The 19,378-nt window shown below is 47.9% G+C and overlaps 2 protein-coding genes across 4 annotated transcripts in view; one reads left to right on the top strand and one right to left on the bottom strand.

Annotated features, from left to right (window-relative positions):
• Positions 1 to 19,134, bottom strand: part of CFAP43 (cilia and flagella associated protein 43) — a 139,783-nt gene extending 120,649 nt beyond the window's left edge. For 2 of the 3 annotated variants that reach the window (XM_068277107.1, XM_068277105.1), the window contains exon 1: positions 18,857 to 19,133. In XM_068277107.1, coding sequence (XP_068133208.1) covers positions 18,857 to 18,888 — 32 coding nt within the window. In that variant the 5' untranslated portion in view covers positions 18,889 to 19,133. Of the gene's footprint in view, positions 1 to 18,856 lie in introns of all 3 variants that reach the window. The other variant, XM_068277106.1, reaches the window with a different exon arrangement.
• Positions 19,135 to 19,248: 114 nt separating this feature from the next.
• Positions 19,249 to 19,378, top strand: part of KIAA1191 (KIAA1191 ortholog) — a 43,835-nt gene continuing 43,705 nt past the window's right edge. Inside the window, exon 1 of the mRNA XM_068277113.1 lies at positions 19,249 to 19,335. The gene's annotated coding sequence lies outside the window, so the exon portion shown is untranslated. The remainder of the gene's footprint in view (positions 19,336 to 19,378) is intronic.

Raw genomic sequence — 19,378 nt, forward strand, 5'->3', positions numbered from 1 at the left:
CGATGTCCATCCTGCTGCTCTGAGAATTAACCTATTGGCAGCCGACGTACACTACTTAATATGACGGCGGGCGTTGGGAGGCGGAGCCCCTGATGAGTCCGGCGTGAGGACGAAACGCGTAGGGCGGAGCTTAACGTCTGACGTCACGCGCATACCTGGAAGCGAGTGGACCGGCCGGTCACCGTTACGAGCGCGGATTTACATTGAACACCCGGCTAGAGGAAGGAACACAGCGGGACTCCGCGGAGTGGGGAATCCTTCCATGTGTCAGCGGATGGGCATCGGTGAAAGTAATTTGTGACATGCATGAACTTGCCCTGGACGCGTAAGTGTAATTCTGTGTGAGGCAAGGATCTACAGTTTTACGCTAAGTTTGCTTTTATCTGTTTTATTTGAGATTCATTGGAATAAAAGACCTCAGGAGAGGTCACATTTTATGAAACAGGAGTGGGAGAGCTTGTATTCTCAAGGCATTACTAAGTGCAGTTTCCACCTGTCTGTAGAGGTGGGCTCCATCTGGTGAGCATATTGTTGTGTACAAAGTGGGACCCCCACGGCATGGAATGAGAGCACGGCACCAATCCTCACAATTCACTAGAGCACTTCTGGGTGGCGTGTTGTTTATTACTGATGATCTGAACGTTATCACCCTATGTGGAAATTTTTTATTCTTCCAGGAATGGTGAATTTAACTGCATCCCCTCAGTGAACCTTTGGTGGTAATCTTAATGGTGGATGAGATTTTCTGAAAGGAACTTTGAGGACTTTTCCTACTGTTTCCTACTGTGCCACTGCCAGGCCCATCACATTCAGTGACTACTACCTGTGTGTGTGACAGGCAGCTGCACATTTGTAATACCCATCACTGCATATACCTACCTGTTCAGTGCACCCACCTACACCTACCTACGTGAGCACACACAGTGTGATATTTAATACAACCAGTCACTGTACCTGTTCACGGTACCCAGGCAGCTGCACATTTGTAATACCCATCACTGCATATACCTACCTATTGTTCACAGTGCACCCACCTACCCACGTGAGCGCACGCAGTGTGATATTTAATACCACTAGTCACTGTACCTGTTCATAGTACCCAGGCAGCTGCACATTTGTAATACCCATCACTGCATATACCTACCTGTTGTTCACAGTGCACCCACCTACCTACGTGAGCGCACGCAGTGTCACTGCACTTGTTCACGGTACCTGTGTGTGTGTGACAGCTGCACATTGTATTGATACCAGTCACTCACTTCATACCTGTTCACTGCACATGTGTGACTGCACATTGTATTAGTCAAGTCAGTGCATACCTTTCATTCATCCCCCCCAATATGGGCAAAACAGGCAGAGCCAGAGGCAGGCCACCCAGCAGGTCTGTTCAAGGTAATGCTGTCGTCATTTTGTGCGGCCCTGGACCAAAGTACAGTGTTCAGAAGGTGCGTGCAATCAACCCCCAAGATTGTCAGGACGTAGTTGACTATTTAACACAGAACATCTCATCTCCATCAGCTTCCGCACGGAAGAGTGACATATCTTCCTCCTCCTGCTCTGATTCTGGCACCCCACTAGAGTTAGGCCGAACCTCCGATTTTAGGTTCGCGAACCTGGTTCGCGAACTTCCGCGGAAGGTTCGGTTCGCGTTAAAGTTCGCGAACCGCAATAGACTTCAATGGGGATGCGAACTTTGAAAAAAAAAATAATTATGCTGGCCACAAAAGTGATGGAAAAGATGTTTCAAGGGGTCTAACATCTGGAGGGGGGCATGGCGGAGTGGGATACATGCCAAAAGTCCCCCTGAAAAATCTGGATTTGACGCACAGCAGCGTTTTAAGGGCAGAAATCACATTGAATGCTAAATGACAGGCCTAAAGTGCTTTAAAACATCTTGCATGTGTATACATCAATCAGGTAGTGTAATTAAGGTACTGCTTCACACTGACACACCAAACTCACCGTGTAACGCACTGCAAACAGCTGTTTGTGTAGTGACGGCCGTGCTGGACTGGTGCGCACCATGGCGAGAGTGCAGGTTTTGGTGGCTTTACAGCCCATATGGTCGCCTGGCTGATGTAGCTGAATGACAGAACAGTGACTGTCCAGCTGATCAAATTTGGTCTGACCACAATGAAGCAACGACCTTATTATCTTTTGTGTGCCCCCCGAGACACTCATCTAGGCGCCGGTCATTGCTTAATTGTGATACGCAAGCCCCTTCACCACGGCAAGGTAATGATCACGAAGGGGAATGGGCGCATGTACATGCCTTTTCTTTTGTTGTTGCAGCTGCCCGCAGTGCAGCCAGAAAAATTAGGCAGTCATGTACACGCACCAGAAAAATTATTACAGCGGCCGCTGCTAGCAGCGGCCTAAAAAATTCAGCATTCCGCCTGGAGTCCCGGACCCTGTTGGTGGTGGCGGAGAAGGTAGTCAAGCGGCCTGCAGGCAGACATGCTGTGTGGAGGGACTGGGAGCGACTTAGTCTTCTTGGGGCAGGCCAGGCAGCCAGTCACACGGCGTGCAGGCAGAGATGCTGTGTGTGCGGGGACTGACTTAGTCTTGGGGCGGGCAGCAGCCCTCCGGGATCCATGCCTCATTCATTTTGATAAAGGTGAGGTACTTAACACTTTTGTGACTTAGGCGACTTCTCTTCTCTGTGACAATGCCTCCAGCTGCGCTGAAGGTCCTTTCTGACAGGACGCTTGCGGCAGGGCAGGAGAGAAGTTGGATGGCAAATTGGGACAGCTCTGGCCACAGGTCAAGCCTGCGCACCCAGTAGTTCAAGGGTTCCTCATCGCTGTTCACAGCAGTGTCTACATCCACACTTAAGGCCAGGTAGTCGGCTTTTTATACGGGGGTCCCTCAACAGGCAGGACAGCATAAAAGACGACATCTGCACAAAGTCGGATCCAGTACCCTCCATCTCCTCTTGCTCTTCCTCAGTGACGTCAGGTAAGTCAACCTCCTCCCCCCAGCCGCGAACAATACCACGGGAAGGTTGAGCAGCACAAGCCCCTTGCGACGCCTGCTGCGGTTGTTCTCCTGCCGCTGTCCCCTCCTCCTCCTCCCCCAAAGAAACACCTTGCTCATCATCCTCTGAGTCTGACTCGTCTTCTGCACACGACTTCTCTTCTTCCTCCTCCTCCCCCCTCTGTGCTGCCGCAGGTGTTGAGGAAACAGCTGGGTCTGATGAAAATTGGTCCCATGCCTGTTCCTGCCGTAACGGTTCCTGGTCACGCTCATTCACAGCTTCATCCGCCACTCTACGCACAGCACGCTCCAAGAAGTAAGCGTAGGGAATTAAGTCGCTGATGGTGCCCTCACTGCGGCTCACCAGGTTGGTCACCTCCTCAAATGGCCACATGAGCCTGCATGCATTTTTCATCAGTGTCCAGTTGTCGGGCCAGAACATCCCCATCTTCCCAGACTGTTTCATTCTACTGTAGTTGTAGAGGTAGTGGGTCACGTCTTTCTTCTGTTCTAGCAGGCGGGAGAACATGAGCAGGGTCGAGTTCCAGCGAGTCGGGCTATCGCAAATGAGGCGTCTCACCGGCATGTTGTTTTTGCGCTGAATTTCCGCAAAACGTGCCATGGCTGTGTAAGACCGCCTCAAATGCCCACAGAACTTCCTGGCCTGCTTCAGGACATTCGCTAAGCCAGGGTACTTTGCCACAAATCTTTGAACCACTAGATTCATGACATGTGCCATGCAGGGTATGTGTGTCAGCTTCCCCATATGCAAAGCGGCAAGCAGATTGCTGCCGTTGTCGCACACCACGTTGCCTATCTCCAGGTGGTGCGGGATCAGCCACTCTTCCACCTGTTTCTTAAGAGCAGCCAGGAGAACTGCTCCAGTGTGACTCTCCGCTTTGAGACAAGACATGTCTAAGATGGCGTGACACCGTCTTACCTGGCATGCAGCATAGGCCCTGCGGAGCTGGGGCTGTGTAGCTGGAGAGGAGAACTGCCACTCAGCCAAGGAGGAGGAGGACAGCGAAGAGCATGTAGCAGGAGGAGAGGAGGTGGCAGGAGGCCTGCCTGCAAGCCGTGGAGGTGTCACAATTTGGTCCGCTGCGCCCTGCTTGCCATCGTTCACCACCAGGTTCACCCAATGGGCTGTGTACGTAATGTAGCGGCCCTGCCCGTGCTTGGCAGACCAGGCATCCGTGGTCAGGTGTACCCTTGACCCAACGCTCTTCGCAAGAGATGACACCACTTGCCTCTCAACTTCACGGTGCAGTTGGGGTATGGCCTTTCTCGAAAAATAAGTGCGGCCTGGCATCTTCCACTGCGGTGTTCCGATGGCCACAAATTTACGGAAGGCCTCAGAGTCCACCAGCCGGTATGGTAACAGCTGCCGAGCTAACAGTTCCGCCACGCCAGCTGTCAGACGCCGGGCAAGGGGGTGACTGGCCGAAATTGGCTTCTTCCGCTCAAACATTTCCTTCACGGACACCTGACTGCTGCTGTGGGCAGAGGAGCAGGAACCGCTCAAGGGCAGAGGCGGAGTGGAGGAGGGTGCCTGTGAAGGTGGAAGGGAGAAAGCGGCAGAAGCAGATAATGCACCTGATGGAGGAGGAAGAGGAGAAGGAGGGTGGCTTTGCTTTTGTGTGCTGCTGCTGCTTTTGCTCAGGTGGCCATCCCATTGCTGTTTGTGCCTTTTCTCCAGGTGCCTTCGTAAGGCACTTGTCCCTACGTGAGTGTTAGCCTTTCCACGGCTTAATTTTTGTTGGCAGAGCGAACAGATGGCTTTGGTTCGATCTGAGGCACACACATTAAAAAATTTCCACACCGCTGAGCCACCCTGGGATGTGGGCACTATGGGGACCTCAGCAGCTGATGCTGAAGGGCAAGTTGGCTGGCTGTACATAGGTGGCGATACATGGTGCCGGACTCTGCCACCAGCTGTTTCTGACGAAGAGCTGCCCCAGCTTCTTTCAGCAACTTCTCTCCTCCTACTACTCTCTGACTCCCCCTCTGAACTGTCCCCCTCTTCATCTCCTCTATTGGGAACATACAGAGGATCCCTATCATCGTCATCATCGTAGTCATCCTGCCCAGCTTCGCTTGACTCCAAACATGAACATGCACCATCAGTAGGTCTTTCATCCTCCTTACACGTTACATCCATAGTGTTGCCGCGTAACGCAGACATATGAGCTGGTGAAAATTCATCTGGCTGCAACAACAATGGCTGTGCATCAGTGATTTCACCACTAAATAATTCTTGCGAAGTGTCAAATGCAGCGGAAGTGGTGCTAGTAGTAGCGCTGGTGGCTGAGCAAGATGAGGTGTTCTGTGTCGCTAAATACTCAACCACGTCCTGACAATCTTGGGACGTGATGGGACGTGCCTTCTTCCGAGCACTGTACTGTGGGCCAGGTCCACACGAAATTACATTTACACGACCTGGCGCAGACCTGCCGGGTGGCCTTCCTCTGGCTCTGGCACTACCTCTTCCTCTACCTGTTTTGTCCATATCGGGTATGCACGGAGTGGTATATCACACTGCGTGCACTCACGTAGGTAGGTGGGTTCACTTAACTGCACAGGTATGCGCACTGATGCGGTGGGTTCACTGAACAGAACAGGTATACAGTGGCGGGTTCACAGAACAGGTATGCAGTGGCAGGTTCACTGAACACAACAGGTATGCAGTGGCGGGTTCACTGAACACAACAGGTATGCAGTGGCGGGTTCACTAAACAGGTATACAGTGGCGGGTCCACTGAACAGAACAGGTATGCAGTGGCGGGTTCACTGAACACAACAGGTATGCAGTGGCGGGTTCACAGAACAGGTATGCAGTGGCAGGTTCACTGAACACAACAGGTATGCAGTGGCGGGTTCACTAAACAGTACAGGTATACAGTGGCGGGTTCACTGAACACAACAGGTATGCAGTGGCGGGTTCACTGAACAGGTATACAGTGGCGGGTTCACTGAACACAACAGGTATGCAGTGGCGGGTTCACTAAACAGTACAGGTATACAGTGGCGGGTTCACTGAACACAACAGGTATGCAGTGGCGGGTTCACAGAACAGGTATGCAGTGGCAGGTTCACTGAACACAACAGGTATGCAGTGGCGGGTTCACTAAACAGTACAGGTATACAGTGGCGGGTTCACTGAACACAACAGGTATGCAGTGGCGGGTTCACTGAACAGGTATACAGTGGCGGGTTCACTGAACACAACAGGTATGCAGTGGCGGGTTCACTAAACAGTACAGGTATACAGTGGCGGGTTCACTGAACACAACAGGTATGCAGTGGCGGTTTCACTGAACAGGTATACAGTGGCGGGTTCACTGAACACAACAGGTATGCAGTGGCGGGTTCACTAAACAGGTATACAGTGGCGGGTCCACTGAACAGAACAGGTATGCAGTGGCGGGTTCACAGAACAGGTATGCAGTGGCAGGTTCACTGAACACAACAGGTATGCAGTGGCGGGTTCACTAAACAGTACAGGTATACAGTGGCGGGTTCACTGAACACAACAGGTATGCAGTGGCGGGTTCACAGAACAGGTATGCAGTGGCAGGTTCACTGAACACAACAGGTATGCAGTGGCGGGTTCACTAAACAGTACAGGTATACAGTGGCGGGTTCACTGAACACAACAGGTATGCAGTGGCGGGTTCACTGAACAGGTATACAGTGGCGGGTTCACTGAACACAACAGGTATGCAGTGGCGGGTTCACTAAACAGTACAGGTATACAGTGGCGGGTTCACTGAACACAACAGGTATGCAGTGGCGGGTTCACAGAACAGGTATGCAGTGGCAGGTTCACTGAACACAACAGGTATGCAGTGGCGGGTTCACTAAACAGTACAGGTATACAGTGGCGGGTTCACTGAACACAACAGGTATGCAGTGGCGGGTTCACTGAACAGGTATACAGTGGCGGGTTCACTGAACACAACAGGTATGCAGTGGCGGGTTCACTAAACAGTACAGGTATACAGTGGCGGGTTCACTGAACACAACAGGTATGCAGTGGCGGTTTCACTGAACAGGTATACAGTGGCGGGTTCACTGAACACAACAGGTATGCAGTGGCGGGTTCACTAAACAGGTATACAGTGGCGGGTCCACTGAACAGAACAGGTATGCAGTGGCGGGTTCACAGAACAGGTATGCAGTGGCAGGTTCACTGAACACAACAGGTATGCAGAGGCGGGTTCACTAAACAGTACAGGTATACAGTGGCGGGTTCACTGAACACAACCGGTATGCAGTGGCGGGTTCACTGAACACAACAGGTATGCAGTGGCGGGTTCACTGAACAGGTATACAGTGGCGGGTTCACTGAACACAACAGGTATGCAGTGGCGGGTTCACTAAACAGGTATACAGTGGCGGGTCCACTGAACAGAACAGGTATGCAGTGGCGGGTTCACTGAACACAACAGGTATGCAGTGGCGGGTTCACAGAACAGGTATGCAGTGGCAGGTTCACTGAACACAACAGGTATGCAGTGGCGGGTTCACTGAACAGGTATACAGTGGCGGGTTCACTGAACAGAACAGGTATGCAGTGGCGGGGTCACTAAACAGGTATACAGTGGCGGGTCCACTGAACAGAACAGGTATGCAGTGGCGGGTTCACTAAACACAACAGGTATGCAGTGGTGGGTTCACAGAACAGGTATGCAGTGGTGGGTTCACAGCACAGGTATGCAGTGGTGGGTTCACTGAACAGGTATACAGTGGCGGGTCCACTGAACAGAACAGGTATGCAGTGGCGGGTTCACTGAACAGAACAGGTATACAGTGGCGGGTTCACTGAACACAACAGGTATGCAGTGGCGGGTTCACTGAACAGGTATACAGTGGCGGGTTCACTGAACACAACAGGTATGCAGTGGCGGGTTCACTAAACAGTACAGGTATACAGTGGCGGGTTCACTGAACACAACAGGTATGCAGTGGCGGGTTCACAGAACAGGTATGCAGTGGCAGGTTCACTGAACACAACAGGTATGCAGTGGCGGGTTCACTAAACAGTACAGGTATACAGTGGCGGGTTCACTGAACACAACAGGTATGCAGTGGCGGGTTCACTGAACAGGTATACAGTGGCGGGTTCACTGAACACAACAGGTATGCAGTGGCGGGTTCACTAAACAGTACAGGTATACAGTGGCGGGTTCACTGAACACAACAGGTATGCAGTGGCGGGTTCACTGAACAGGTATACAGTGGCGGGTTCACTGAACACAACAGGTATGCAGTGGCGGGTTCACTAAACAGGTATACAGTGGCGGGTCCACTGAACAGAACAGGTATGCAGTGGCGGGTTCACAGAACAGGTATGCAGTGGCAGGTTCACTGAACACAACAGGTATGCAGAGGCGGGTTCACTAAACAGTACAGGTATACAGTGGCGGGTTCACTGAACACAACCGGTATGCAGTGGCGGGTTCACTGAACACAACAGGTATGCAGTGGCGGGTTCACTGAACAGGTATACAGTGGCGGGTTCACTGAACACAACAGGTATGCAGTGGCGGGTTCACTAAACAGGTATACAGTGGCGGGTCCACTGCACAGAACAGGTATGCAGTGGCGGGTTCACTGAACACAACAGGTATGCAGTGGCGGGTTCACAGAACAGGTATGCAGTGGCAGGTTCACTGAACACAACAGGTATGCAGTGGCGGGTTCACTGAACAGGTATACAGTGGCGGGTTCACTGAACAGAACAGGTATGCAGTGGCGGGGTCACTAAACAGGTATACAGTGGCGGGTCCACTGAACAGAACAGGTATGCAGTGGCGGGTTCACTGAACACAACAGGTATGCAATAGTGGGTTCACAGAACAGGTATGCAGTGGTGGGTTCACAGCACAGGTATGCAGTGGTGGGTTCACTGAACAGGTATACAGTGGCGGGTCCACTGAACAGAACAGGTATGCAGTGGCGGGTTCACTGAACAGAACAGGTATACAGTGGCGGGTTCACAGAACAGGTATGCAGTGGTGGGTTCACAGCACAGGTATGCAGTGGTGGGTTCACTGAACAGGTATGCAGTGGTGGGTTCACAGCACAGGTATGCAGTGGTGGGTTCACAGCACAGGTATGCAGTGGTGGGTTCACTGAACAGGTATGCAGTGGTGGGTTCACAGAACAGGTATGCAGTGGCAGGTTCACTGAACAGGTATGCAGTGGTGGGTTCACTGAACAGGTATGCAGTGGTGGATTCACTGAACAGGTATGCAGTGGTGGGTTCACAGAACAGGTATGCAGTGGCAGGTTCACTGAACAGGTATGCAGTGGTGGGTTCACAGCACAGGTATGCAGTGGTGGGTTCACTGAACAGGTATGCAGTGGTGGGTTCACAGCACAGGTATGCAGTGGTGGGTTCACAGAACAGGTATGCAGTGGTGGGTTCACAGCACAGGTATGCAGTGGTGGGTTCACAGCACAGGTATGCAGTGGTGGGTTCACAGCACAGGTATGCAGTGGCAGGTTCACTGAACACAACAGGTATGCAGAGGCGGGTTCACTAAACAGTACAGGTATACAGTGGCGGGTTCACTGAACACAACCGGTATGCAGTGGCGGGTTCACTGAACACAACAGGTATGCAGTGGCGGGTTCACTGAACAGGTATACAGTGGCGGGTTCACTGAACACAACAGGTATGCAGTGGCGGGTTCACTAAACAGGTATACAGTGGCGGGTCCACTGCACAGAACAGGTATGCAGTGGCGGGTTCACTGAACACAACAGGTATGCAGTGGCGGGTTCACAGAACAGGTATGCAGTGGCAGGTTCACTGAACACAACAGGTATGCAGTGGCGGGTTCACTGAACAGGTATACAGTGGCGGGTTCACTGAACAGAACAGGTATGCAGTGGCGGGGTCACTAAACAGGTATACAGTGGCGGGTCCACTGAACAGAACAGGTATGCAGTGGCGGGTTCACTGAACACAACAGGTATGCAGTAGTGGGTTCACAGAACAGGTATGCAGTGGTGGGTTCACAGCACAGGTATGCAGTGGTGGGTTCACTGAACAGGTATACAGTGGCAGGTCCACTGAACAGAACAGGTATGCAGTGGCGGGTTCACTGAACAGAACAGGTATACAGTGGCGGGTTCACAGAACAGGTATGCAGTGGTGGGTTCACAGCACAGGTATGCAGTGGTGGGTTCACTGAACAGGTATGCAGTGGTGGGTTCACAGCACAGGTATGCAGTGGTGGGTTCACAGCACAGGTATGCAGTGGTGGGTTCACTGAACAGGTATGCAGTGGTGGGTTCACAGAACAGGTATGCAGTGGCAGGTTCACTGAACAGGTATGCAGTGGTGGGTTCACTGAACAGGTATGCAGTGGTGGATTCACTGAACAGGTATGCAGTGGTGGGTTCACAGAACAGGTATGCAGTGGCAGGTTCACTGAACAGGTATGCAGTGGTGGGTTCACAGCACAGGTATGCAGTGGTGGGTTCACTGAACAGGTATGCAGTGGTGGGTTCACAGCACAGGTATGCAGTGGTGGGTTCACAGAACAGGTATGCAGTGGTGGGTTCACAGCACAGGTATGCAGTGGTGGGTTCACAGCACAGGTATGCAGTGGTGGGTTCACAGCACAGGTATGCAGTGGTGGGTTCACAGAACAGGTATGCAGCCAGACAGGAACAAGTTAAGCCTAACTAATCTTTCCCTGAGAGACAGTCTGCAGCAGCTCGCCCTACTCTCACTAACGCAGGCAGCACACGAGTGACCGTAATGGCCGCCGCTGCCTGCCTTATATAAGGGGGGGTGGGGCTCCAGGGGCTAGTGTAGCCTAATTGGCTACACTGGGCCTGCTGACTGTGATGTAGAGGGTCAAAGTTGACCCTCCATGTGCATTATGGGGCGAACCGAACTTCCGCAAAGGTTCGCCTGCGGGACGCGAACGCGAACCACTGAAGTTCGCATGGAACCGTTCGCAGGCGAACCGTTCAGCCCGACTCTACACCCCACTTAACAGTCAGTCGGCCGCCACCACCAAAGTGCCATCACCCCAGGGTTCAGCGGTGTGGAAATTTTTGTGTGTGACTGCCTCAGATGAGAGCAATGCCATCTGTACTCTGGAAAGACCAAGACCCGTGTAGGGACAACTTCCTTATGAAGGCACATGATGACAAAGCACAAACTGCAATGGGATGACCAACTGAGGAAAAGCAGCACACAAAAGCAAAGCCACACACCACAGTAGAAGATACCAGGCCGCAATTATTTCTCAAAAAAGGCGATCTCTGGCACACAGCGTTGGGTCAAGGGTCCATCTGACCACGTGGTCTGCAAAGCACGGTCAGGCCTGCCCAAAGACTAAGTCAGTCACCACACACAGCATCTCTGCCTGCACGCCGTGTGACTGCCTGCCCCAAGACTAAGTCACTCCCCACACAGCATCTCTGCCTGCAGGCCACTTGACTGCCTTCTCCGCCACCACCAACAGGGTCCAGGACTCCAGGCGGATTCCTAAATTTTTAAGGCCGCTGCTAGCAGCGGCCGCTATATTGATTTTTCTGGTGCGTGTACATGCCTGCCTAATTTTTCTGGCTGCAACAACAAAACAAAAAGCATGTACATGTGTCAATTCCCCTTCGTGATCGTTACCTTGCCGCGGTGAAGGGGCTTGCGTATCACAATGAAGCAATGACCGCCGGCTATATGAGTGTCTCGGGAGGGGGGGGGGGGGGTTCCACACCCAAGATAATAAGGTCGTTGCTTCATTGTGAACAGACCAAATTCGAACAGCTGGACAGTCACTGCTGTTCTATCACAAGCATAAGATTCCAAACTTCAGCGCTGCATAGCCTCTTGTGTTAAAAATCCATCACCAACACCACTCACAGTGCAGGCTTACCAACTTCCAATAAGACCCAGATTATAAGGTCTGCACATTCAATAATCCCCACGATCACAGGCTTCCTTGTTGTCACTTTTCAGATATCCGTCCTCAGCAGGTACTCCCAGCATAAGAAGATATAATATATAACAAACAAGATCTAAGTGCTCTCTGTTTAGTTTAAAAAGCCGGCACTTTTATTCATAAATTACAAATAAAAACAGATACTCACATAAGGGCCCTTGTTACAGGGACCCTCAGTTGATACAGCGTTTGAAATAATGTTAGCAGGATACCACTCTCCCATCTGCCAACCGTTTCGCCCGACCCAGGTTTCGCTACCGCGTCCTCAGGGGCTTCTAAACGGAATGGCTTTACGAGTGGCTTTAAATAATAATAATGGCAGCTGAAGACACGGACGCCGCCGCTACGTAAGGTCGCGAGTTCCTCCAGCCGCAAACATCACTTCCGCATACGTCACATCCGGAATTTCGCCGAATGGAACGCACGGAAGGTAATGTATCAAAGCGCCCAAACACATCAAGCTCAATGCAATTTGGCACGCACGGAAGGTGAGTAATAACACACCCTCCTCATCTGGGGCCTAATTAATTTAAAAGGCAAGTCCAGAGCGTTGTTTAAACCAAAGTTGTGCAGATGTTAAAGCGGCACCCTGCATCAATATAATACAATACAGAAATTGCAAATTGCATTCCATAAAGCAATAAACAATCATTTGCATACACTGCCTCCTAAAGTTCGAATACCACATCTGGCACAGTACTTAAAATTAATATAGATTTACACCACATTGTCTAATCATATAAACAAATTATAAACAGAATACATAAAAAGCTACATAAAAAACTACAAAAAACTACACATCCCTCAAAGTACACCTCCCTCCTTAGGGCCCTCTAGAAAATTACTGTACCTTCCATCTAATTAGAACTCCATTATTCATCTGTAATGTAACAATTTAAATCTAGTTCTATATTCAGACCCTTAGGGTCCATACAGTCCAAAATATATATCCTTTTCGTCTCAGCCTTTGAAATTTCTCTCACCCTGTGTGTACCCCTCCAATTTCCCAGATTCCTCTCTATTCCACAAAAGCTCAGACCCGAAGGGTCTTGTTGGTGATATATTCTGAAGTGTTCTGACACTGAATGTTCTTTATACCCATTTTTTATATTATTAACATGTTCCCCAATTCTTTCTTTAAGGGGCCTTTTAGTTCTTCCTACGTAATATTTCCCACACGGGCATGTGAGTAAATACACCACGTATTTCGTTTCACACGTAATAAATTGCTTAATCTTGAACTCCTCAAGTGAAAAGGTTTGTTGAACCCTAGGGGTATAGGTACACGTTCTACAAGGTAGGCATTTTCTACATTTAAAAAAGCCAACCTCCCCAAAGGAGCTTAATCCTGTGTAGCTAGGTTCATCTATAGCACTTGAAGTTAAAATATCCCTAAAATTTGGAGCCTTTCTATAGATCATTTCTGGGTATTCTGGTAGTATACCTCCTAATATTGGGTCTTCCTTCAGAATCCCCCAATGTTTATTGAAAATCTTCCCTAATTTCCTAAATTGTTGACTAAAGCCTGTTACAAATGGACATATTAGCTCTTTTCTTTCTCTATTCCTCTCTTCTAGAATCGTGTCCCTCTCTATTAGTGCAACCTCATTCCGAATGGATTCTAATCTATCTCCATCATATCCTTTCTTTTCAAACTTTCCTTTTAATACTTCGGTTTCCGAATAAAAATCAGTTATATCACCACAGTTCCTTCTCAAACGCATAAATTGTCCTTTCGGAATACCTCGCAACCAATTAGGATGGTGACAGCTGTTTACAGGAATGAAACTATTTCTGTCTGTGGGCTTCGTGTATGTTCTTGTTTTAATTGACTCATTGGAATTACTTATCACCAAATCTAGAAAGTGTACTTCATTCTTATTAAACTCACAGGTAAATATCAAGTTAGGAGTTCTGGCATTCAAAGCTGCAATAAAGGTTTCCAGGGAATTTTCCTCCCCCCTCCACATAAATATGATATCATCTATAAACCTTTTCCAAATAATTAGATTCTGATCTCTTTGTCTGAATATATATTCTTCTTCCCATAAAGCCATATAAAGATTCGCCATACTAGGTGCGAATTTTGCTCCCATAGCCACTCCCACTTTTTGTAGGTAAAAATTTCCCCCAAACCAAAAATAATTATGATCCAATGCAAATTGGGTGCACCTAATAATAAACCGGATCTGTTTTTCCTCCAATTCTCCCTTTTTATACATAAAGTGCTCTATTGTTTTAAGGCCTGCCTCATGTGGAATTACTGTATATAACGAAGTTATATCTGCGGTTATGAGAAATGGGGGAGCTCTAAAATTTAGATCTTTAATAACATTGATCACATGTTTCGAGTCTCTCAGGTAAGAATCAGTAGTAGTTACTAGTGGTTGTAGGAATCTGTCTATATATTCACCTAATCTATAGGTAACCGAACCTATCCCACTCACAATGGGTCTTCCTGGGGGATTTGTAATGCTTTTATGCACTTTAGGTAAATAATAAATGACTGGGGTCCTAATAGTGGAGGGTTTCAAATATTTTGTTTCTTTCTCATCCAAAATTCCCTCCTTCCTCCCCCAGTCCATAAGTATTTCCAATTCTTTCTTATATCTTATTCCTGGGTCTCCCCTTAATCTTTCATAGGTGGTCTCATCTCCCAATAGGCGTAACATTTCTTGATTGTAGTCTAACTTATCTAATATAACTAAACCCCCCCCCCTTATCTGCTGCTTTTATTACAATATCATTATTCTCTTTAAATTCTTTAATACCTTTCCTAATCCATCTGTCATTTGAATACCTAGGGATATTTAAATCTCTCAAATCCTTAATAACCATCTTCTTAAATGCTTCAATTTGATGATTATTATTCTGTGGAGGTTTAAAAATGGATTTGTTCTTTAAACCACTATGGACAAAATTCCTCTCTAGGCTCCCGTCCACTGTATTATCTGTTGGACTCGTTTTTGTCGCAAAAAATTTCTTAATACTCAAACTTCGGGTAAATTTTTGAATATCAATAAAAGTTCCAAATTTGTCTAATTTCTTTGGTGGGGCAAACTTTAGACCCTGATCTAGCAAGGATATTTGGTTCGGATTTAAGGTTATAGAACTCAAATTATATATTCCTTCACCTTCTACTCTTTCCATCTTTTTGAGACGCTCGCGACCTTACGTAGCGGCGGCGTCCGTGTCTTCAGCTGCCATTATTATTATTTAAAGCCACTCGTAAAGCCATTCCGTTTAGAAGCCCCTGAGGACGCGGTAGCGAAACCTGGGTCGGGCGAAACGGTTGGCAGATGGGAGAGTGGTATCCTGCTAACATTATTTTAAACGCTGTATCAACTGAGGGTCCCTGTAACAAGGGCCCTTATGTGAGTATCTGTTTTTATTTGTAATTTATGAATAAAAGTGCCGGCTTTTTAAACTAAACAGAGAGCACTTAGATCTTGTTTGTTATATATTATATCTTCTTATGCTGGGAGTACCTGCTGAGGACGGATATCTGAAAAGTGACAACAAGGAAGCCTGTGATCGTGGGGATTATTGAATGTGCAGACCTTATAATCTGGGTCTTATTGGAAGTTGGTAAGCCTGCACTGTGAGTGGTGTTGGTGATGGATTTTTAACACAAGAGGCTATGCAGCGCTGAAGTTTGGAATCTTATGCTTGTGTGGAGTCTCTCTAAAGGAATTTTTACTTCTGGGCAGCTCATGGAACTCTGTTAAGCCCTTTGCGCGGAGAACAAGTGTATATTTTTGCTGTTCTATCACAGCCCGACGACCATATGGGCTTGAAAACCGCCACGGTCTGCACTCTCGCCATGGTGCGCACCAGACCAGCACGGCCGTCACTACACAAACAGCTGTTTGCGGTGCGTTACACAGTGAGTTTGGTGTGTCAGTGTGAAGCAGTACTCTAATTACACTCCCTGATTGATGTATACACATGCAAGATGTTTTAAAGCACTTTAGGCCTCCAATTTAGCATGCAATCTGATTTCTGCCCTTAAAACGCTGCTTTGCTTCAAATCCAGATTTTTCCCCTTGAAACATCTTTTCCGTCACTTTTGTGGCCAGCATAAATGTTTCTAGTTTTCAAAGTTCGCATCCCCATTGAAGTCTATTGCGGTTCACGAAATTTCGCGCGAACCAAACTTTTGCGGAAGTTTGCGTTCGAGTTTCGAGAACCGAAAATTGGAGGTTCGAGCCATCTCTAGTCCCCACAACCAGACTAGCACCCAATTCTCTGAACTTCCCTTATTCAAACCCAGCTTTTGAAACGTTACTTTGGAAAACATCCACTTTTATGAAATATAGCTAACTGAAAAGTGAAATCACCATTTTTTTTTCCAGTTCCAATGAATGTGAGCACATATTCATTTTAATATGTATCATAAAGAATATTGTCATGTCAGTGAGCATAGTAGTAGAGATACCCAAACCTCTTCTTTCTCAATTTTAATAACTAGCCGTATATCATATATTAAAACCAGCGACAGTCATTTGTGATTATTCAGGTTGGAGTAAGCATATGATGTCTTCAACAATGCATCACTGCTGAACATGCAAGTTGTCCCTTTGTTTTCCCTGTAAGCTAAACACCCCTCCAGAACTGCTGGAATACAATGATGTGTCAGCTTGTTAAGTATACAGAGTTATAATAATCCGAAATGCATACAGACTGTTTCAGACTGGTTTGTCCTCATCAGTGCATGGCATGGATTAATGTGGCTTTATGTGGTAGAAATTAAAACACTCAGGGCTCTATTCATAAAAAAGTTGTTGCGAGAAAACTCCTGGAGGGAAAATACCGCAGCGGTATTTTACACTTCTGGGTGGTCATTCAAAGAAATCTTGAAAGCTGCGATGCAAGAGCGGAGCTCTCCCGCTGAAAGCTGGCGGTAAGCTGTCGGAAGGCATGCGGAAACACTTCAGCCGGCAGAGTCCCTCCGTGCACTGCTCTCTCTGGGAGGTCTGTCCCATTCACTTGTATGTAATCCGCAAAATCAGAGGAAGCGGTATTTCCCGTCCACATACCGCTTCCTCTAATCTTTATGAATGGACATTTTGTTACTTTTTTCTAGATAAATCTAGAAAAACACTGGAGAAGGCGGAAATTTCTCGCTCTGCTGGGGGATTGTAGATTTTCATGCGGGAACAGCTTTTATGAATGCCCACTTTGCTAAATGGACGGGAAAATCCGCTGTTTTGAGCGGAAAACTTGCGGTAAGGTTTTATGAATAGAGCCCTCAGAGTTACAAATTGCCCAGCAAGCTCATGGTGAACCAGAACTCCTATGAGTGTGTAAAAGGCTCTGGAGCTTTTCTTTATATGAGAACAGATAATACCATGTTATATGTAGTCCTTTATTTCAATCTTCGTTTTTTTCATTCAAGGTAAAATTGGCCATATATGGATATACTTATGCTGCTTAGGTTTGTTGCCTTGGATACATACAGATTCAAGGGCCCATGTGCAATTAAGTTTTATCCTGCATTTTCAACTAGGAGATAATTTTCCATCTTGTATTTAAAATGCTTTTTCAGCACTTTGCAATTGAACAAATACCAAAAAGTAGGTGAAAATGCACTTTTTAATCATTTTCTTGCTTGCTGGTGGTTAGAAAGCATTTTATTTGCAAGTTGTGAAAATATCACATTGGGCTCTATTCACAAAACCATGTGCGGTAATGTTTTTTTTGGTCGTAAACTTACTGCCTGCAGAAAACACCGAAAAATTTCCACATTCACTAAAAATGTTCCGCATGTTTACCGCATGCGGGAACAATGCGTAAAATTTTTTGGGAAACATGCGTAATTACATAGTAAACATGCGGAAACCATGCAGAAAAAAAGTTGCATAAAAAAACTTGTCCAAAAAAAAAAAATTAAAGTCCGCCAAACACGGCACTCAAGGCTCCAGACTCCATTTAAGTCAATGGGAAGCGAAATATATCACCAAGTACTAGTAGGTGATAAAAATTCGGTAGTTAAAGAGAACCTAAAGCAGGGGTAGGGAACCTTGGCTCTCCAGCTGTGATAAAACTACAAATCCCAGCATGCATTTGCCTTTATTAATCATGAGTGTGACTGTCAGACTCCAGCAATGCATTGTGGGACTTGTAGTTCCTTAACAGCTGGAGCGCCAACGTCCTAAAGTCACCCCAAAAAAATGAGATGAACTCACCTGGTGCTTCCCTCAGCCCCCTGCAGACGATCGGTGCCCTCGCAGCTCCGCTCCGATGGCCCAGGACCCGCCGGCGAACACTTCCGGTTTGGCCGTCACTGGCCGACAGGCAGGAGGCCGCAATAGCAGCATAGGGGGCGATATACAGGCGGGGAACGCGAACAATCACTCGCGTTCCCATGCCTGTCGGCCGGTGGCGGCTAAACCGGAAGTGTTCGCCGCGGGTCCTGGGCCATCGGAGAGGGGCTGCGAGGGCACCGATCGTCTGCAGGGGGCTGAGGGAAGCCCCAGGTGAGTTCATCTCATTTTTTTTTGTTGCCTTTAGGTTCACTTTAAGTCAGAAATAAGTCGCCTCTTTTTTTTGTGAATTTGGATTTTTTTGCGGAAACTACCGACTTTTGCGGACTTTTACCGCATTTTTTACGCATGCGGGTAATATATGCGTAAATTTTTATGCGGTAAATTTCATGCGGAAACATTTGTCATGTCATGTCATGATGTTTTTTTTCAGTCGGGAATTTACCGCAAGTGCATTTCCGCATGCGGAAAATCATTGAGAATAGAGCCCAGTGGGAAAAAATTCAGGAGAAAAAGTTAGTTGCATATGGGTCCGTATCTGTTCATACACAGTATTTCTTTCTTAGCTTTAATGTACATTTTTTAATTCCCTTTTCAATCAAGAGTTGAATATGGAAAAAAAGACTCTCATTCATATGGCATTACCTGATTTCAAGAGAGCAGCTGGGGGGGTCCATGATGTCCCCGAAACTCAGGTAGAGGTAGCAATACTAAACAGATGGTTAGTTGCTAGGAAACATTAAACATTTCGTTCTATTGGTTAAAAAAGGGCCACTCGCGATTGGTTTGTTTTACGGCCACGTGTGGAATTTGACGCGTGTTCTACGCAGGCGAAACTCCTGTTGCCCACAACAAAAATGGCGGAAATGCGGTCCCTGTTGTCAGACAAATACACGTGTCCATTAATGTGCGCCTGCACCTTTTCCATTATACTCCGCCTACGGATTTGCGCAGGCGTGGTGTTTGTTATTTCCGGTCGCCATTCGATATTGATAATAGATAATGGCTTCTGTTTTGGGTCAGTTAATTGGTGGTCTTTGTGCGACTCGTGCGTTCCCGGACAGAAGAGCCATAGGTGCTTTCTAGTATTGGTGCTGTCGCAAGTGGGAGCAACCACTCTGCAGGTGAGGGGCTGACGGACGATGGAGTATTTATCTCCTTATCCCG

This window comes from Hyperolius riggenbachi, chromosome 3, assembly GCF_040937935.1.
Source record: "Hyperolius riggenbachi isolate aHypRig1 chromosome 3, aHypRig1.pri, whole genome shotgun sequence".
NCBI lineage: Eukaryota > Metazoa > Chordata > Amphibia > Anura > Hyperoliidae > Hyperolius > Hyperolius riggenbachi.